The sequence below is a fragment of the Strongylocentrotus purpuratus genome, unplaced genomic scaffold, assembly GCF_000002235.5.
Source record: "Strongylocentrotus purpuratus isolate Spur 01 unplaced genomic scaffold, Spur_5.0 spur5_scaffold_6, whole genome shotgun sequence".
In the NCBI taxonomy this organism is placed as follows: Eukaryota; Metazoa; Echinodermata; class Echinoidea; order Camarodonta; family Strongylocentrotidae; genus Strongylocentrotus; species Strongylocentrotus purpuratus.
The window spans coordinates 33,036,635-33,058,861 of record NW_022145612.1 but is presented as its reverse complement, the minus strand read 5'-3'; the positions used below and the strand labels follow the sequence as shown (position 1 = coordinate 33,058,861).

Below are 22,227 nucleotides of genomic sequence, written 5' to 3'. Positions count from 1 at the left end.
GACATTGTCAGTCCCTCGGGCTGTCGGTCTCATGGGCTTGAACCCTGAACTTTGCAGTGCAGCTCACTCCGTGTTGGGCACACTGGGCAAATTACAATGCCATTAAACATTGGAATTCCCTTCCCAATGGTGTACAAGAAATAGGAAACTATGATCATTTTAAGAGGAAATTAAAGGAATACCTAATACTTGACAGTCAGAGAAGAGAAGTGAATGTTATATGATTGAAATTTTTATTCTTCTGTCGGTTCATACTTTTTCATGTTGTATATACATGTACTTATGTTTTCGTACGTTATAGAAATTCTACAAATTCATCATTATTTTCCTCTTCTTCCTTCTCCTCTTTTTCTTCTTCTCCTTCTTTTTCTTCTTGTACTTAATATCATTTCTATCATCAGTTTAATGTTGTTATTATTATCTTTAATAAGTAGTTTAATTTTAAGTTTAATTTTCTTATCTGTCTGTAAATATTACTATTTTAACTTATTAATTTTATACATGTCTGTAAGGGACCCCACTGGAACTAAGCTCTCGAGCTTTGGTGGGTTATCCTGTTCAAGCTGACTTATGTTTGATCTGTTATTATTGTATATTGTTGTATGGTGGAAGCTTTTCGAATAAAAATCAATCAATCAATCAATCAAATTCTTCCAAGACGAAAATTGATTCCATACTCAAAATACAAAAAAGAGCTGTAAGGATCATTTCTTCTGCCGATTTTTTTGGCACATACAAATTCTTTTTTTTTCTTTCTAACAAGTTTGGGGTGCATGAGAGCAAACAGTGGCATGAACGACATGCCATAGTTAAGTACAGCTTAAGTCGATCTTAGTCTTTGTGAAACACCCCCTGATGTGGTAGCCGATCAAATGCTTTCTGGATGTCCATAAAAAACACATCGGTTTGGCCTAGCAGATGGAGGGTGTGAGCCCAGTCGTGATTCGCTGAAAGTTGGGTTGTTGTAGAGGGACGAAATATGGCTGGGCGATTTCGGTTGCAACTACCTTAACCAGGCGAGGAGGAACTTCATCAGGCCCACATGTTTTATAGATGGATTCACACATGCCGATAAAACATGGAGTGGTGTCAGGGATGACCTCTTCCCATGTTGATGGCTAGCAGTTACCTGCAGCTAGTTTTAGCATAAACAGTATAACATGGCGCAATAAAGTATTACAGGCCGATACCATCATTAATGCAAACAAAATTACACCTTATTTTGAACGTGTATCTACTAATTTTGCTATTAATATATTTTCGTAATATTTTTTGAAGAAAGTAATGGAGATAATTAGCATTATTTTCTAATTATTACTTTGCTAACTTACCTGAGTTAACTTCAGCTGGGGAATTCGAAAGACCATAGTCGGGTCGCTTCATGTTTATACATGGTACTCTCGTTTTGCGCCTACTCTTGTTGTGATGTGTAGGTCTTTTAAATAAACTTACATCATTGAAATGTGTAATAAAGTCAATTATATAGATGAGGCCTTCCTAGTCAGATGAGGTTCTTGGGGGCCCGGGGCAGTTCATTCAGACATGTATGACTTTACTAGGAAATAGTTTCACTTCGTATAAAAATTTATCGTCAGTTAATGTTGAACTTTAAAAAATAGAGAAAGAGAGAGAGAGAGAGAGAGAGAGAGAGAGGGAGAGGGAGGGAGAAAGAGAAAGCGAGACTGCTCACCACTTCATGGCGGTATATACGTATGCGGAAGATTGGCGTTAATGTGAACGCAACTTTCGTAAATTGTTTGTCGCTGCCTCGGTGACCGCTAACGCAGTAACGGAACGGCTCTATGAAAATAATTTCTAATTGAAATTTCATAATGGCAGAGAGTAGAGGGAACAGTCGAGCAAGTGGGACACGACCATCATCAGCAGTAAGTAACATTGCGTGTTTTTTTATAGTGTATTTTTGGTTCATGTTCCCAATCAACGATGTGGATCGTGGATAGAGGAGGAATAAAATAGTAGATTAGTCCCACGCGTTACAATTCTTGCTGGGAATCAGTGCAATTGTGAAATTGTCATAGAAAAAAATGTATGCGGCAGGACCAACGCATAATCAGGGGTAGGCCTATAGGTCTAGTTAGATTTAGGGTTTCAGACATTCACACAAGAAAGTGTTTACCTTGGGATAACCTTGAACACCATGACTGCAGCAAAACCCTGAAGGCTGAATAAAAAGTGTGCGTTCATTCTCGGAGTCGAACTCAAAATCAAATCAAAGACAATGCAAATCACAGTCTGATCTCTAGAGTCTGCAGGGGGCTGGTCTGAGAATTAGGATCGTCTGCATAAAGGAGGATATCCTCATAAATGCAGTCAAATTGTGTCCTAAAAAATAAGGATCGTCTGTGGACGTTTTGTTTTTCAGCGCTCTGTGGGTTTGGGGTCAAAGCCTTTTCTTAACCGGGCGCTGGGCGATTTTTACCCAACGGTCCCTGACTTTTGGCGCCCGGTAAGACTGGAAAAATGAGTACCGGGCGCGGTCATTTTTTATTTTTGGCGCCCGGTCTGGGAGAATTAACATTTTCTGTTTCAGAAACTTCCACATGTCTAGCACTAAATGTTCACAAATGTGACAAAAACTTACTTGATACGAGTTAAACGTGGACTGAATGAACCCTAACAAATCATTTTATAATGAGAATCCTAATTAAAATCGCCCAGAAACAATTGCAGCACGAATACGAGCGGCCGCTATCTCCTACTCCTAGCACCACCGTGCACCGCTATGGGGGCTAGCCGCTGCGTGCAGAGCGCTAGCGGAGAGCGAGAGTGCGCGAACAACACTCTCACTCCGTCTACAAGTTTGACTGTGCGAACGTGGTTAGCGGCTGGCTGTGAGAACGAGCGTATGCATAGTTTCGCTATTACAGGATTAATACAGATAATTGGTGTCGGTGTTAACGATGATAACGTGTTGGAGAAGTTGACTTATGTTTGTAATAATAAAGTATACAGTTAAACAATCCATCGTTTCATAACGTGTAATTAGTTGAGTCTCCATAGACTGATGTAATATTATCTCTCGAAATTGTCATAGAAAAAAATGTATGCGGCAGGCCCAACGCATAATCAGGGGTAGGCCTATAGGTCTAGTTAGATTTAGGGTTTCAGACATTCACACAAGAAAGTGTTTACCTTGGGATAACCTTGAACACCATGACTGCAGCAAAACCCTGAAGGCTGAATAAAAAGTGTGCGTTCATTCTCGGAGTCGAACTCAAAATCAAATCAAAGACAATGCAAATCACAGTCGGAGTCGAACTCAAAATCAAATCAAAGACAATGCAACGCGCACTCATGTACATTGCACACAATACAGGGGATGTACACCACTCAAAGACGAGCACATTTCCCCAGGCCATGCATACTCACGCAAATGACTATATCGGTGCACTGCACTACACACACAGTGTCAGTATACAAGAAAGATCCGATGTTACTTCCAAAAATCCACCCCAAAAGCCAAATTTTGCTGTCAAAAATGCGGAATCGGAGCCATATTTCTAAAGCTCATGGGGGTTTAGCCCAGTTTTAAGAAACAGCTTCACCGAAAAAGTGATAAAAATTAAGAAATCAGCGATTTGGTTACCATTTTTTTCGCTAATCACATGCCCTTCCAATGTGATGGTACATGTATCTTCAAAAAGCCAAATGACATTGACAAACAAACACTGGACCTGCTGATGCATTGACTTTATGTACAAAGTTGATTGCAACTCCAGACTTGAGATTCAACCGCAATTAAGCATCAAAGGGTGCCGCAACTTCGGCATAAAACTTCTGATAAAAAAAAATGATTTGTTAAATATATTTATATTTAACAAATCATTTTTTTTTTTTTTTTTTTCAAGTGATAGGTCGGCTGCTCTCAATGATTGAATGCGTTTTCATTCAAAGAAACATGATTGCAATAGCATTTTATAGGGAAAAAACAGAAACGTAAAACAGTCAAAATCTGTTTTTTCACCTAAAAATATGCTTTTTCAAGCTGAATAATATGTTTTTTGAAAGTAACAGGTTGGCAGCTCTGCATTGTCATTATAGATGGTTTTTCTTAAACATTTTTTTATAAAAATAATTTAATTCCCTCTTCCTAACATTTTATTTTTGACATTTAACGGCATGAAAATAGTTTTAAACATGAACAACAACTACAAATGACAGATTTATCCAAGGTATGAGTGATTTAATATTATTGAGTGCTCAAAATTTAAACTAGAAATTAAACTATATATGTATCAATAAAAGGTAATGGTTAACAAATAATTTAAAAGAATACATATTTTCATCAATTTTGGAAACGGCTCCTGGTCCTGGAAAACGGCTCCCGGTTCTCTAAAAAATTGAAGGACTGGGAGCCGCTTTTTCAGATATTTGGCTCCCGGTCTGCTTTGTCCTTAAAAACGCAGACGATTTTAGAGGATGCTCTGTCCGCTTTCCGCGTTTATGTGGATGATCCTTATTCTCGGACCAGCGCCGCTTCTGGTCTGGAGCAAGATTGCTGGTCTGCCTGTGCAGTGTCTCACAAAACTGTCATAAGTTCACTGACATTCCATTGAAATGCGTGTATTATTTGTTTAACACGCGTTTCAATTAAATGTCGGTGAACTTGTACTTTTGACGGTTTCGTGAGACGCTGCCTAGGCAAAAACTATTTGGTATAGGACTAGGGGATTCAAGAAAGTGACATTTGTTAATCTTCTCCATGCACAGACAGCACTCTCACCCGAACCGTGTAGGGTCTAGGGCGGAATGTGAAAATCATGAACTTGATACACTGTACATGTAGATGTAAGTTCACTTGAATACCTAAATTGTTTTTTAGATCATTTTAGAAATACAAAGTGTAAGACTACTGCCAACGGAGTCTGATCAGACCAAAGATCAATCATATGTGCAACACTGTAGCAAAAGAGACCATGATTATAACTACTATGTAGTAGGAAGTTTTCCGTTCCATACTCAACCCTGCATATGTCAACAAATTAAAGTGATGAAATTTTATGTATCACAGCACATCCTCACTGATATTTCAAGCGTCAAGTGGATGTCCCCACTGCCAGGTTCTTTTTCTTGAATCGCCATTATTAGTGATCTGCTACTGTATGAGTTTCATTTCATTTCATTGCTGATGTCTAGCAAAAATATTCATGGGAGAGAGCGAGAGAGCAAGAATGAAGGACAGGAGTGTCGTGGGAATGTTGACAAATGTCAGTTTTATTAAAGAATGACCCATTCTAGACGGTTATTTCTGTCTACTGCACTCATATCTTTTCTTAAATCCCCATTTCTCATTCTGTCTTCTTTGATCACATCTTAGAGTTAGATAGCTTGTTGATATCATGCTTCTGCTACCTGACTCAAAGAATGTAATTTGATTTTGGTATGATACACAATTTTTATAGAATTCAGCCTGAGAATTCAACCTATCATCAATAATTTATTTAGTGAAGCCTGTATTATATGAAGTTCGCTTAAGGGAGACAAGAAAATTTGTCTTTATATGCAGGTGCTCTGGAGGAACAGGTATCTTTTGTAAATCTGTCAATGAAAAACACTACTCGAGGGTCTTTATAGATGGGTGGTCTGTCTAGATACAGGTGAGCCCAAAAGCAGGTTTCACAAATCGTCTACCGGTAGTCCTTCCCATAGCCAAGGCCTTTACATAAATGTAGCGTCTCATAAGGTTGCATGTGCCTGTCCATCCAGGGGAGCAATATTTAGTTTCATTCTCCAATTCTTTATAAACGTCTTTTTTTTCTTTCTCCTTTGAACAGAGGAGTAGACCATCTACTGGAGGTGCGGTTGGAGGTCGAAGGTCAGCAGCTGGAACCAAAGCTGGTGGTACAGGATCCAGACCATCATCCAGTGCAGGTGTGAACAAGGATCTTGTCAGCCGTGAAGAAGAGTATATGTAAGTCTATGAAATCCACAATGAAAATGTTGAAAAGCAATAAGCATTAGGCCATTTTTGTAATGTAACCAAAATCATGCATATATGCCTTTGTGATGTGCTTCGATTATGATTTATTTCATTCACCTGTTCAAAATAAATGTATCTTGATAGTCAGAATTCAAATTGCATACATTTGTTGTTGCTAGGTAGGACAAACATTATGGCTTGCCCTACCTTACAACATGTAATATATATGCAATTTGCTTTCTGACTTCTGAAATGCAAGTATCTATGACAGGAGAATGAAATCATTCCTATCAAGTATAAATTAGTTTACAAATATAAATTAGGTTTTAATCATACATCATAGACCCTATGTTTAGCTGAAGAATTGGAGTATAAAAAGCCTTTTTAGCAAGTGTATTTAATTCATGCACAAGTGATGTTACTAGGCGAGTGATCAATAAGTGTTTGGCAAGATATGTAGACCACCTCATACATGTTCATGTTGTATGTCTTGGTTTTGTGTGAGTGGGGATACTTGAACTTCTGTGCCTTTCTGTTATATTTCTATTACCCTTTTATTTATTACATTTTTGAAAGCAAGTATGATAAAAAGCTCTTTCATGACAACCATTACATGTATTAACTTTTGACCGATGTGCCAGTCACGACTGTGTTGCCATAATCTTATTTAACCAATCATGTGCATCTTTTCATGTATGCAGGCGTCTGAATGCTGCCCTCGAAGCCAAGACCGCATCACTCATACAGGAGGCTGAGACGGTCATGGTAAGGAAGTGGGATGGGAAGTCTGACTAATTCCTCAACTCCTTTTTAAAAGATTAACAAAACAAAAACAAAACATTCTTGACTCCTTGATCATGGTATAAATTGTCTTCAGGAAAACATTAGTCTCATTTATGGGTTTGATTACCTTCACAGGTGTTTGTTTTGAACTATCCAGAGGTAAAGGTAATTATTTCAGCTCATTTCAAGTTTGGGATGGGAAGTCTGACTAATTCCTTGATTCCTTGAATATGGTTTATAATGTCTTCAGGAAAACATTGTAGTGTCTTCAGGAAAACATTGTAGTGGCCTCAGGAAAACATTGGTCTCATTTTGGGGTTTGGTTAACTTCACTGGTGGTTGTTTTAAACCATTCTGTGATATACATGTAGGTAGTGATTTCAGCTCATTTAATGTCAACACTTTGAAGGGTTGTTAATCTGTTCAAACTACCTTTCTGAACATATGACAAGTTCATGCATGCACTAGCAGTGTTCATAATGAAGAAGACGCAAAGTTTTGTATAAAGAAAGAAAAGTAGGGAAGGATTAGGAAGAAGAAAACAAAATTTGGCGGTGTCAAGTAATGCTTTTAATGTTTTCATTCCTTGCTGACTTGGGTTCATTGTAATATTAACAATTATTATTATGATAATAATAATAATAGTGTGTTCTTGTATAAAACTCAGTCTGGCACATAGCCACTCATGGCACTCCAATATTATTACTTTGGCTTTAGCACCTCTTCCCTTACAGCATTTTTAAGGATATACCTTGCCATGGGACATTAGTGCTGCACCAGGGGTTTGAACCCGTACCTTATGGTTCACAGTCCAGAGACTTATCCACTAGACAATGTACCAGTAATGTTAAATCGAATTAACTCATTTGATAATACTATTTTTTATGAACAGAGAGAGCAAGAGGACATCTTGACACGTTCTTTCAATGGGCTTGATCTGAGTGGCGAGGAGGAACGGCAAGCCATATTCAATACTGAACCAGTCGTCTCTGATGATATATCAAAGGTAATTAATTATTGCGAATGATGGTTTTTCTGTTATTAATACAAATGGGATAGTTTAACCAGGTATATATAAGTCAGTATTCCTTATGCAGACATAATAACATTACACATGTAGGGTTCTTAGTACCGTATATGTTATACTGAGACAGAAATTGTTTCATTTATATTTGTATGATATTGTTGAGAAATGTATTTAATTCTGTGTTTAATTAATGACTTAATACACTACTTGCATTTTACTCGGATAAATAGGAAAACAAACAATATAAGTACTTTTATATCTATAAAAGAATTATGCCACTATGGATAACACAATTTATTTTTATTTTTCTACAGGTATATTACAGCTTATTCAATGATCTTGCTTGTAGCTGTGAATATCATGTAGACATGGTAAAAAAGATTATGAAAAAGATATAGATAGGAATATAGATAGGATTTTTTTAAAAATTAAAGACAAATTTTAAAAGGAAGATAATCAAAAGTATATAATGACATGACCAATGTACCAATGGCTCAGACTGGTAATCTTTTTTCTACTTTGCTTCCCAAGCCTTCCCTTATTCAACCCACAAACCTCGCATCAGAGAAGAAACCTCCCTCTAGAGGCAGACCTGGGTCAGCTGCAGGTGCTGGCAGACCCCCATCGAGGACTAAGTCAAGGTAGGAAAGGAATTTCTTGTTCGATTTAATCTTCTAAATCAAAAGTTTGTTCACTGTCCTACAGGAAGGAATAGTGTTTCCAATCCTAACAAAACAAAGAGGGTTACGAACGTACAGGTATGTAAAAGGGACATAGAAAATACAATTAATACTGTAGCTTAGGGTAACTAGCTACCATGGCAGAATTTTTTTTTAATGGCAGTTCTACCAAATATTGAGAACTGTAATAAGTTCTTGTATAGCACTCATGTTATTCAGAAATGACACTCTGGCGCTCCACATTTATTACTTGGGTGTTTAGCATTTTGAAGAATTTTAAAGAATTATTTTCTGCGAGGTACCCTTTTAATTCACCTAGGTAGAGTGTGGCAAATGTAAAGTCATGTCTTGCCAAAGGATGTTAGTGGTGTTGTGGCAGGATTTGAACCCTGTCAGCTGTGGTTCACAGTCCAGTGACTTATCCACGAGACCACAACATCTCTGTAGAATATGTATTGCCTCGGTAGTAGGTGCCCTTCACTAAGTTCAATCAACTGATGCAATAGGATACCTATCATGTAGACCACAAAGTTACGTTTAGTGGCAAACTTTTTGTAATTCCAAATCTAGAGGGAGCCATTCCCTTTTTTGTAAAAGGAAGGATTAGTTGATACTATGCTGGCATGTTGAAAACCCAGTGACATACTATATTTCCTTGAACCCCTTTATCCTTTTCTTGGTTGTTTACTTCATCCTTTTCTTCATTCTGTTTTTATCTTTTTCTATTCACTTTCTTTTTATTGTTGTTATCTTCTAAATAATGGTATACTTTTTCATTCTTTTCTCTCTCTTTTTTTTGTGCACCCCATTTACCTGGACTTTTGGTTGTTGAGCAAATTTGTCTCCTATATTTTACTTGTTTGTTCATTAAAATTGTGTTGACAATAACAATGAATAAATCATGCTTGTGTTTGTTAAATTCCTCTAGTTTTCTTATGACAGGTATAGATAACATCCATGTAAGGGCAAGTCAAAGCTATTTTGTCCCATATGCTAAGGACCACATCCAAGATTTCAGTTTATCTGATGACTATCTTATTTATTATTTATTTTAACCTTTCCATAATATATTTAATTATACTTGTATAGGACATATCTGGGACGTGTCTGTATAGAAACATAGTTTAGTATTGATCAGTGTCTTTCACACAGTCCTCTAACTAGCCACCACTAATGGGGAAAAATATTAACCTTACATTTTTCAACTTTTTCAACATGATATACTACATGTTTCTGTTAAGTACTTAGAGCCGTCATAGATTATTAAGTACCTTATTCAGTACCTGCCACAACACTAACATTCTTTGGCAAGATGTTGATCTACATTTGCCACACTCCACCCAGGTGAGGTAAATGATTACATGGTAGGATTATTCCTTGAAATAAACTCTGCACTGATATCAGCTGCCAGAGCTAAAACTAGGGTATCAATTCCCAAAGCTCTTTGGAAGCAACGTTACATCATAATGTGTTCTGTACATTATGTATGTATGTATGTGTTATGTATATTTTTGTAATGGCTTGAATGGCAAATAAAGTTCTTGGTGGTTTTAATTTAGACAGTCTCTATATATCTATTTACACCCCGCCCCCCTCTAGAATCCCGCGGATTTCCGCGGGTCCTGCTAGTTACTATTATAAATCCTGAACATTCTTTTCTTCTTTTTATTTGTATATTTTCAGGACCAAATCTCAGACTTCGATGTCCTCTAACTTAGCTGATGATGTTGCTATTCCTGATGCTGTCCAAGCAGATTACTCCTTAGCGGACACATTCTCAGCATTTGATAAACAGTATGCTGAAGGGAACCCTGCAGCTGCTGGAGAGTATGATGATATCCTACCTCAGGCTGCAGAGGGCATGGGATCAGGTATGTATAATTGATAGCAATGATTTTGTTATCTTATCTCTTTTTTCTTTCTCTCTCTCTCTCTCTCTCTTTCTCTTTCTCCCTCTCTCTCTCTCTCTCTCTGTGTCTGACTATCTGTTTCTCTTTCTCTCTCATTCATTCTCATTTTCTTTATTTCCTGTCTTGCTCTATCAAATGCTGTATTTCTTTTATACTCTCTCTCTCTCTCTCTTTCTCTCTCTCTCTGTGTCTGACTGTCTGTTTTTCTTTCTCTCTCATTCATTCTCATTTTCTTTATTTCCTGTCTTGCTCTATCAAATGCTGTATTTCTATAATACTTTCTCTCTCTCTATCTCTCTCATTGCCCTTCTCTCACCCTCTTTCATTTCTGTTTTGTCTTTGTTTCTTTTGTTCTTTTGTTCCATCTTTCTTTGCCTTGTGATATATATCAATAGCTATGCTTTTATTATATAATTCTTAGGAAAGTGATTTTATGGATGGTGCTTTAAGATACATTTTATACACACAATATAAGTGAAACCATGTGCTTTAAATGTAATAACTGCTCAAGTTTGATTTAGGATGTCTTAATTATTGTTAATGCAATTGTTTTTCTGTTCCCTGTCAGTCATGTTGTCTCAATGTATAATTGAAGTGTAAAAAAATGTGATAGCAACTACTTTAGAAAAATCAACCTAAGGCAAGTTTCTTAGCCTTTTACATCACCTATTGAAATGTGCAAATATGACAATTATGTATTATGTAATCCGAACATGATTTATATCAGACCTAGTCGACCTACAATAGGGTGTTGAAATTGCCCTTTATTTGATTTTTAAAAATAGTCGCGATCAAGTTACTATCAATGTATCTTACTAGTTTGAAAACTACCACAACTTGTAAGATGAAAGAGATATGTATGAAATGCCTTTTCACATTATCTTCCTTGTCACGTTTCAGAGGCTACCATTCGTTTCCTGAAGGCCAAGCTCAGGGTCATGCAAGAAGAACTGGACAGATTAGCTCATGAATGCAATCAGAAGGTATTATTTAGAGTAGATATTTAGTACAAATGGAGTGCTTTCTCTTGCAATCTTTCATCTTTGATAAATTGATATATGTTATATCAATGTGGCGTTCTATATCATCGCAATGTCAAAGTATCTTTTTGAGTTATCATGGGAGTTCTGTAAAATTGTGAATGCCTCATTTGCTCTCATGTGTCACACACTGTTTGTGTACCATAATGTTTGAAATATTCTATTATGACTATTATATGTAAGTCAATTTTTATAGAGCTACCGGGACAATGAAACATCGGTGGAGAGATTTTAATCCTTCCTGTACTGAAAAAAATAGACCCTATAGATTTTCTGGCATTCTCTCTCATCTCATACTTAATGAAAAAATCTCTGTTTGATGATGAGAGATGGATCTATAGCTCATTCGATAAATATGAAGGTGTCCAAAGAAATATGCTATGGGACATATATAGTTAGAGAGATAGATGCTGCCATACAAGTGTTTATATTATTGTTGTAAAGACACTTTTAGCTTTTAGTAAAGACACTCTTAGAATTGAAAACGAGTCAGACAAAATCTTGGAACAGGCAGGATCTGAACCTGCCATCTACTAATTGCCAGGCAGCGACTTCACCACCAGGCCATCACTGGTCCATGGCACAGTCACGATGAACTGGAAACAAATACCTTAGCTCTCCTGGTTCATTCTGACTTATTAATATTCATCAGTCCGCCATTAGGACAATAACCTTGAACGTTCGGCTTTCTTGGAGAAGTTTCAATTGTTGTAAAGACATGTTAATACATATATATTTTTTATTTTGTATTTATTTGTTTCATTCTCCATTACAAAACGTTATTAAACATACAAACATAATATACGGTACAGATAAAAGATTGATTACACATAAAATACAAAGGGAAAGAGCAAAAAAAAAATGATGGGAATGTGGGGTTAATAAAAAGGGCAATTAGCCTTATGAGCGTCAACCATTTAAAAAGTATTATATGATCATTGTTCTATTATATGACAGGATGAATCGTTGGGTAAGCTTGAGGTACGGGTGAAGGAAGCAGAAGAGGAGAGAGCAAGGCTACAGAGAACCAACTCATCTCATCAAACACAGATTGATAAATACAAGAGATTGGCAGAGGATACCAAGAGGAAGAGTGATGGGTTGGAGAATCAACTCACTGGACTCAGGAAGGTAAGATGCAAGGGATAGGACGCTTGCTCCAGTGACGTTTGCCCAGAGTGTAATTACCTCAAAGATATTAGGTTAGGGTTTAGGCTAGGTTTGTAGTTCAGGTGAAGGTAGGGTTTAGTCTTTGGTCCATGGTTGAAGGAAGGGATTTGGTCAGTGTAGGTTATTTCAATTGTTGCAGAACCATGTGCTGTACAACTGAGATGCCTTGTTTTTTAATGGTGTGGTCAACAGAGGTAGTTTTTTTTTCTTTTCTTTTTTTCTTACTCTTCTCTTCTCCCCTCTCAGAAGTCTCTCTTTGTCTTCCCTATTCTCTCTTTCCATTTCTCTCTTTCAGGTACTCTCTTTCTCCTTCTTTGAGCAGCTCATCTTATGAATAATTTAAACCAATCGAGGTGTAGGGCTTAGACTCTTGTAAAGGCCTGTGATTTTGTTGCTTTAAGAGAAGCAACAAGAACTTTTCCTTGTAGTGTACTAAAATCATCTGCTTCTCACTGTTTTACAATTGAAAGATATTTCTGTAAACGTTATCATTCTTGGGCTTATTTTGAGCAGGAGTTAGATGAACACAAGAGAAACCAGAAGAAATCTGCTACAAGTCAGAGTGCCACTGAAGTCAGATTGAATCGAGCAATGGAGGAGGTCGAGAAATACAAGTCAGATTTACAACGGATGAAGACATCTTCACGGGTAAGCAAATATTTTCTAGAATAAGTAAGTTTTGTACTTCAAAATCGAAGAATAGCAACAAACACAGACATACTAAAGATTCAGTATGTCTGTATTTGTTGCTACACTGTAATTCTATGTTTTTTCATTTGTTTAAAGCCATGATTGAAGATTTGAAGGTTTTTATATTATTTGTGCAAAATGTTGAAACATCAATAAATTATGAATAGATAGACTCTTAACATTGATGTTACCCTAAGTTATATCTGACATTTTCTTACAAAAATATGCATTTCTAGATTATAGCTGGCATGCCTTGATATTCAAAAAGTATATGATGACTTTATATCCCCTGTGCAAAATGTTAAAACATAAAATTGAGCATAGATAAACTCCTAATAGTAATATATGAAATCTTAAGGTGCTGTAACATTTCATCAAAATTGAGAACTAACATGTTATAGTGTGTGGCTGACGTATCAGTATTACAGATGATTATGTTGTTGCATATCAATTTACAACATTTAAGCTATTTTATAATAGAATACTGCCTGTGTGAGCAAGTCTGTGTTATGTATTGCCAGTATTAATCATTTGAGGTAAGAGGGAAAAGAGGTAGTATCCACGTAGTAGCAACTCAGTAATCAAAAATTCAAAATAAAAAATAAATGTTCTTGTTTTTGTGTGGCATAACAGGAATCGTCTGAGGGGGAAAGAAGGAGAGTCGAACAGCTGGTTGCAGAAAACAAGCGTTTAGAGAAACAGAAGAATGAACTCATGTCAGGTTTCAAGAAGCAGCTTAAACTCATTGATGTACTGAAGAGACAGAAGGTCAGTTTTTTTTCTTCTTTGTTTTAACAGAAGTCATCGATCATTGTGTAATAAAATGATTCAGTATTTACCTTTGTCTATTCTCTTTCTTGATTCTTGCATGGCTAGTGGATAAGGCACATGTATATGGCTTAGCTAAATGTAAAACATCACAATAATGACAGTACATATGAACAATCATACAATGCAAAAAATAATATAATAATAATAATAATTATGTATACATAACATAAGAGTAATGTCGATTGATCAGTAATGTTATGAAAGACATGTCCAGAACACAAAAGGTGTAATAGATCCATGTGATAGATCAATGATATTGGTGAATTTAAATGAGAGTTTAATTAATATTAAGCATAATCAAGATGGTACATGTCTCCACAGCTCCACATTCTAATGATGTGGTACCATCTCTATGCGATAAGGTTTTTATTTTCAACAAATATGCATTTTGCGTTCCGGATATGTCTTTTTCTGACATTTCATTTTGCTAAAGTGCCTAGGAAGTAGCAAATAGAAGGACAGTTTATCCAGTTTAACAATCTGTCTGAAAAGAGTTATGGTACCTCCTATGTCAATAGTGTGAAAGGAACCTTTAACAGATAATTCTTATGGCAGATGAAGAACTGCTTGTTTTGAAAGTGCAAAATTAGTATAGTGGAACTAATGTCCTTTGGCAACATATTAATTTACATTTGCCACTCTCCACCCAGGTGAAGTAAATCTGGTAGGTACAAATTCCTTGAATGCTGTAGCGCCTTATGCTCGGCTACAGCCGGGGTAATAAACTAATGATATTATACTTTGTGTTAAGGGCAGTAGAGTATATTCATATAGAAGCTGCGCTCTATAAATGGACCTATTATTATTTTTTTTTTTACTCTTTTTTCTTTACACTCAATAAGCATGTTACCATTGTTGATTCCTTCAAATGTGGACTGCACACACAGCTCACTTCAATACCTCAGATACCATTTAATTCACTTCCATTTAATTTGCTTTGCTTTGTTTGGAAATTTGAAAGGGGTAGGCAATAATCTATTACACAAAATTTAATTTTTCTTCCCTATCTTCCCTATCTTTCAGATGCATATTGAAGCTGCCAAAATGCTTGCATTCACAGAAGATGAGTTTGTGAAAGCCTTGGAGTGGGGAAATTGATGAGGAATGGGGTTGAGCTACATCCTATGAAGCAGAGATGACAATCTCTATGGAAGCTAAGCTGATATAGCTTCCGCCACCCAAGATGCAGTCAATGCTATGCTGAAAATGTGATGAAATTGAGTGAGGTTATAGACTCGTACATGACTGCTGAGAAATAAGTACACCATCTTGAAAGAAAGGTTTTCAATTATCTATTCTTTCATGTCATGATTATTCCAAGGATGTTTAGAAAGTAAATGGTTTCTTTTGCAAAGTAAATAGTTTGTTCTCATGTTGTCATGCAGAGCTGCTCTTACAGGTATACCTTTCTTCTCTGAAATAGGCATCAATTGAAAGCCATAGCTGCTAAACATTCCTATTTTGGAGGGATTATTCCTATTTTTAGCCTTCAAGCTAATATTTCAAACCCTACATTCCTCTCTTTTCCTGAAATATTCTGTTTGAAAAGTATACAAATTACTGTTGAAAAGACATGGCAGTAATGCAAAGATCATCATTGTGTATGTGTTTGTGTTTGTCAGTAGATTGTATGTAGAGCTACATTAACTTCTATATCTGACTGTTAGCATAGCACATATGATGCCGATAAGAGCGGGTTTTATAGTGTGTGAAAACGACTTTATATTATGTGTGGTAAGTGATCTTATCTCATTTCCCAGAAACATTTGTTATCTGGGAAGTACTAAAGCCCAGCAGAGCTGGCCTGGGATGCAGCCATTATTCATGTACATGGAATGAAATGAAACCATTTCCCAACTGATTCAAGGTGATGTTGTTGATCCGAACAGGCCTGTCATTTCCTTTCATTTCCTTTCATTTTGATAATCAAATTAGTTTTCCAAAATATTTTTAACTTAGAATTGTTTAGGTGATCTGAGTGATCTGAGATATTAGTGAAAACACATTTGTAAAACATTATGTTTTAATGTGCATCAGAAAGAATATAAAAGATAAGGAAGAAACATTAAATCTAAACTGTCATTAGATTCAGACTGTTAGCATACCATTTGATGAAGATAAGAGCAGATTATATAACATGTCGAAATTACATTATATTATGTGTGCTTACAGGGATCTTATGTCATTTCCCGGAAACATTTTTTATCTGATTATGTTCTGTTACCTGTGAAAAAAACTAATGCCAGAGCTGGCCTGGGATTCATGTACATTGATTTAAATGAAACCATTTCCCAAAAGATTCAAGGTGATGTTGTTAATTCGAACAGACCTGCCATTCCCTTTCATTTTGATAATCAAATTAGTTTTCTAAAAACTTTTTAAACTTAGAATTAATAAAGCGATATCAGAGTGATCTGAAATATAAGTGAAAATTCTTGTACTACCTGTTCTCTTCAATTAATTGACATATTCTGATTATAAAAGCATTACATGAATTTCATTAGTTTGCAGTGGTATTTGGTAAATATTTTTCAAATACTGGTTTTCTAGCGAAATATATAATTGTGAGAAGTATTTCAAAAATTGCTATACTGGTTATCACCAGGCATTGTTTTATCTCATATTAATTGTTTTGGTTTCTTAATTTTAAAATTAGTGGCCTCTAGTGGGCATGTTTTATCTAATTGTCAAACGTTCAAACCACCGCCAGATAAGGTACCGTTCTGAGGTGACCTTTGGTCATCGCGTTAGGACGATACAGGTTTATCTGATAAAATCTCTTTCAGGAGCTAATTGCCTGTCCAGACTATAAGAGTTCTCTTTGAATCTTGTATAAAGAGACATCATATAAAGACTCATTGTATAGTGAAAGGGGAGTACAGCTTGTATAAAGAAACATAGTAAAAACAGGTTTTGAAGGGGTCAAATGACATGACAGCTAGCCAATCATCAATGTCTGCCCACAATAAGCCCCGCCCAGTTAAATGATTTTTGTATGATTTGGTGTTCAGACTAGAAAAGTGACCCTGATTTTTGAAACAATGCTCAAAAATGCGTTTTTGCTTCACAAAGTTATGTTAGATGACATTCAGACTAGAAAAAGTACCTTGCTTTATAGCTATACGAGTCTTGTATAGCGATGAATTCTGGTAGTCTGAATGAGGGTTAGAGAGCTTGGATGATGAGAAGAACCCTGGAGCATGTTTTGTTTGCTTCCTTAAAGGCCCTCTGCACTACTTGTAGCTACTTGCGCCCTCTACATAACAAACAATGCCTAATCGGTGACCATTGGTCCCCCATGATCCTCTTTTTCTTATGTTAACTGAGAGCTGAGTTGATGAGATAACCACCTGTCCGGTGACCTTGCAGGGCGCTCTAATCCCTCCTGTTAACTATGGCAGATAAGCTTGAAAATTAGTTCAGATAAATTGGTTCAGACAAAATCAACTGAACTTTATCAGTGTGCAAATAGTATGCTTCATCTGTTACGTTAGATGTAGATTTGTACACCATGGTATGTTTAGAAGACTGTTGCTTTGTAGCAAGGTTGTAACTGACATTTGTACCGACAAAGTAGTCAATAAAACTTTGTTTTATTCATCAGCACTATGAATAGTCCTTGCAATATATGCATTGAGTTGAGTTGAGTTGAGTTGAGTTTATTGGTTTCACATTTCACATATTATTCACAAATATAATACAGGTAACAAAATATACATAAAAAGACATATTGTTTCATAATTTAAAAAAAAAATGATTATAATAATTAACAAGGTAATCAGACTACAAAGTTACATGTCATCACAATTGTTTGACAACTAATATCATTTAAAGGAAACCCAGACAAAAGTACAAACTGTGAAATGTGCAGGAACCTGTAGAAAAGCAGAGCTTGTAAAGAATACACTGTAGCTGTTCCTGCATGGGGGACTTAAAAAATGACAGGGACAGAAAATGTTTACAGTAGAGAGAAGTACACAATTAAAATTGGGACGGCAGTAATTTGACAAATAATTGGTTGGAGTTCAATAAAGTACATACAAAAAAAAAAGGGGAAAAAAGAAAAAGAAATTCACTAAAACGAAGAGAAGTAACGAGCCAATAAATAGCAGAGTATGCACCTATTTCCACCACATTGCAGGGACCACTCTTATGTACTGAATATACTCAAATGAATATACTCAAATGAATATTAGAATCTGGCAGGTTTTCTTTTTATTTAATTGCAAGAAATAAAAAGTGTTGACCTCTTTAAGAGTAAATTGACCTGATACACCCTTAAGTAGGGTATAGTCAATTGCACTGGGAGATATTAAGATTCATGTTAATAACTGACCCGCATCTAAGCCTCATTTGTTAATTTAGTGTGTCTCTTAGCTTCCAACAAAGTTTGTGCAGATTTTGTATTTCTTCAATTGCAAGAAATAAAAACATGCCCCCCCCCCCCCTTAGAAATATTTGAACTGGAACAACCTTGAGTATTGTACAGCTAATTGAGTTTGATATGTTTAGGTTTATGTTAATAAATTGACCCGCATCTTAACCTCATTGTCAATGTATAGTGTCATTCAATATGCTTCAGCACAAAAAACATAAAGCCTCCAACAATTTCCTTGCAGATTTTGTATTTATTTAATTGCAAGAAATAAAAACATGCCCCCTTTAGAGTCATATGAACTGGAACAGCCTTGAGTATTGTGCCGTTAATTGCGTTCGATATGTTTAGGTTTATGTTAATAAATTGACCCACCATCTCGACCTCATTGTTAATGTAGAGTGTCATTCAATATGCTTCAACACAAAAACATAAAGCCTCCAACAATTTCCTTGCAGATTTTGTATTTATTTAATTGCAAGAATTATAAAAATTACCCCTTTAGAGTTATATGATCTGGAACAACCTTGAATATTATACAGTTAATTGCATTTTATTTGTTTAAGTTTATGTTAATAAATTGACCCACCATCTCAAACTCCTTGTTAATGTCGAGTGTCATTCAATATGCTTCAACACCAATACATAAAGCCTCCCAAGATTTTTTTTGCAGATTTTGTATTCATTTAATTGCAGAAATAAATGCAGAGTTATTTGAACTGGAACATCCTTGAGTAGGGTGTAGTTATTTGTATGTGATATATTTAGACTCGCATATTTTGACTTGACCTGCATCTAGACCTCATTTGTTAATCTATAAAGTGTCTCTTAACTGCTTAAAACAAACACATACAGCTTCCAACAAACAGACCAGTATTTGCCAAGACCATGGAAATGGTTGATACATTTCATCCATCTATAGTCTCGTTTAATCTTAAAACAATGGCTATATATTCTGGACAGTAAACAGTATTACCTTTTATATATCTTACTCACGTGGAAGGACATGCGTCTGTCAAAGTCTATATGACACTTAGGAGATGATTACACAACATTTTATTTACCCCTGGTCATTATGACAACTGTTTGATTGCCCTGGTAACTGTTGCCCATATCCAAAGAACAAGAATGATACGATATGAAATCAGAAGCAAATGTATTGATTAATAACTTGAGGTATTGGAGGAGAGGATGCTTACAATTTCTGCACAGTTCCTTATCTTTTAGTCCATTTCTGCCCCTATTTATATATATAAATATAAATACAAGAAAATCTATTATTTCTTAAATATATATATATATATATATATATATACAGCTGCGTACGCAGGGTATTTTTCAAGGGGGACTTTTAAAATTGGATTGCATCATTCAGTTTCGGATCCAAAATTTTCCAATAGGAAGGAGGGGGGTGGGGGCCTGAAAATCGTGCCGACTGATATTTCGCTCAGTGGGGGTGGGGGGGGGGTGGGAGGGCGTAGTGACCACTCTTTGGAAATGTTTGTTTCTATACTTGCACAAAGAGGGACCTTAGCATATTTAAATATGGTTATTGTTATCTATTTGCAATCTGTGCAAGCTCCAAATCGATCTATATTTAGTGCCCCTATTTGAACACTGCTACTTTTTTTCTGGGAATCTTTATAACTATGTTTAAATAACCTTTACAATGGAACGAAATAGTATGATATTGATTTCTTTATAGCATTTTCTTGTCCTTCACAAGTACTTAACAATCACAATAAACAGATAACTATAATTTTGAGAATCAACTGAATAATGCTTACACGATCAGCATTTATATTTATCAGTCTTACATTCCACCTACAGAATTAAGAAAAAAGAAAAAAAAAAAGCAGAAGTAGAATGAGGAGAAGAAGAAGAAGAAAAGGAAGAAGAAGAAGAAGAGAAAGAACAAAAAGTAGAAGAAGAAGAAGAATAAAAAGGAGGAGGAGAACAAAATAAAGGAGAGGAAGAAGGATAAGAACAAAAAGAAGGAGAAGAAAAAGGAGAACAAGGAGAAGAACAAGAACAAGAAGGAGGATAAAAACAAGAAGAAGGAAGACGAAAAGAAAAAGAAGAAGAGGTAGAAAACATGTCAGGGCAAGAGTTACTTTCAACTCCCACCCTTATCATCTTCTTGATAGGGTATTTTAGTTATACTTGGTATATAAATGGTAATTAACATGTCGCAGCAATTTGGGTCAATAAATAGACAGAGCAAAGGTAGACTTGGAGTGTTTGTCGTTTATTTTCTCTCTGGAATACCATGATGAGATATAAATGTAGATGATCATTATCATGTTTGTGTCTGTTAGTATAGTTATGTTACTTGATATATCTTGTCATTAACCAGCAGCAGAAACTGGGTAAAAATCAGGATCATTGACTCATCAGTCCAAGCTTTCAACCCTTGGGAATAAATCACACCATCCCTTTGTGTTAAAGCTACGTCACATATTTATATCACTGAGGAATCCTACTTATGTTGAAGTCAATTGATTTAGATTTTGATGTTCCAACCGTTAATTCTGTGTAATGATGGTGATATTGATGATGACAATTGTCTTAAGGATATAATAATATTCGGTTCTTGTATAGCGCATATCACATTATACAACGTCTCTATGCGCTTTTAACCCCACGGAAGACCAGCTTTCCCCATGTCGGGTAAGCTGAATGTGGCCAACCACCGTATCTCATGCTTTATTATGTTTTTATACGGAAATAAATACTACTACTACTACTACAAAGAGCTTTAGAAATTATTACCCTAGCTTTAGCGCCAGCAGCCGTTTTCACCGCACAGTGCATTTCAAGGAATAATCCTACCAGGTACCCATTTACCTCACCTGGGTCGAGTGTGGCAAATGTAGATTAATACCTTGCAAAAGGACACTAGTGCCGTGGCGGGACTCGAACCGTGGACCTTGCAATCCATGCAGATTCTTAGAAAGATGGTAATGCTAACAGAATAGAGTAAACCAAGAAGGACCTCACCAGCTTTTTGACTTTTGTAGTGTACATAGGTAACAGATGATCATCCAACAGAGGACTCAGACGCTCCCCACCCCCCCCCCCGTTATGACAATTAGCCCTCATCCCAACTAGTCCATTTGACAAGAAGGCCTTAGGTAATTGTTGAAGGGGTAATCTGGATAATTTTCCTAGGGGCTAATTGTCTTTGGGAAGATGTCCTATATGTTGGTTGTAACCGTTGTTGGAAATGGGTGTGTAGTGGTTAGATGGGTAGATGGCTACTGCCGGGGATGTGGAGGTTATACTTGAGTGGAAGTTTTCAGAAGTGTAGGTAATGTACCACAGATCAAACAGGTGAAACAAATTAGCATTTTAGTTCATCTGCTTATTTGTAAGGGAATATTAGGAAAATGGCACCTGCACTCAACAAGAACTTGGGTTGGTCAAAACTATGACGTGTTTCTTTTCTGTGGCATTTTTTGCACACTACAGAAGGTAAATGTTTAGCTACGATTTTAATAGTGTGGTCATTTTTTTAATCAGAAGATTGCGTTTAATGACATTGTTGTTTTTAAAGAACAGCGAATTCTGTGAAGTGGATGACTCTATGAAGTACCCAAGTGTACCGCCATACTGAGCAAGTTGTCAAGGATACTGGTTCCCAACAAATTTGTGCTAGACAATAATAGGGACTTTTAGATTTGCACAACGACAACGTGAATTGCTACGATCGACGTCCTTTTAATGCACTGCCTTGAATGGACGTCACACGTATCAGTCCACGCAAATCTAAAAGTCCCT

The 22,227-nt window shown here is 36.1% G+C and overlaps 1 protein-coding gene across 1 annotated transcript; it reads left to right on the top strand.

The window, feature by feature from the left end:
- The first annotated feature begins 1,727 nt into the window (after positions 1–1,727).
- Positions 1,728–16,504, top strand: LOC100892369 (testis-expressed protein 9). The gene is made up of 11 exons (XM_003725954.3): positions 1,728–1,886; positions 5,796–5,932; positions 6,643–6,706; positions 7,617–7,730; positions 8,283–8,392; positions 10,115–10,302; positions 11,242–11,324; positions 12,339–12,512; positions 13,065–13,199; positions 13,875–14,009; positions 15,096–16,504. The coding sequence occupies exons 1-11, from the start codon at positions 1,833–1,835 to the stop codon at positions 15,168–15,170; spliced, it is 1,269 nt and encodes a 422-aa protein (XP_003726002.2). The 5' UTR covers positions 1,728–1,832; the 3' UTR covers positions 15,171–16,504.
- The last annotated feature ends 5,723 nt before the right edge of the window (positions 16,505–22,227 follow it).

Excerpts from the sequence above, each read along its gene's own strand:
- LOC100892369 (XM_003725954.3), top strand. The coding sequence starts at position 1,833 with ATGGCAGAGAGTAGAGGGAACAGTCGAGCAAGTGGGACACGACCATCA. Across the intron at positions 7,731-8,282 it reads TCTCTGATGATATATCAAAG|CCTTCCCTTATTCAACCCAC; the intron begins GTAATTAATTAT and ends TTGCTTCCCAAG. Across the intron at positions 8,393-10,114 it reads CCATCGAGGACTAAGTCAAG|GACCAAATCTCAGACTTCGA; the intron begins GTAGGAAAGGAA and ends GTATATTTTCAG.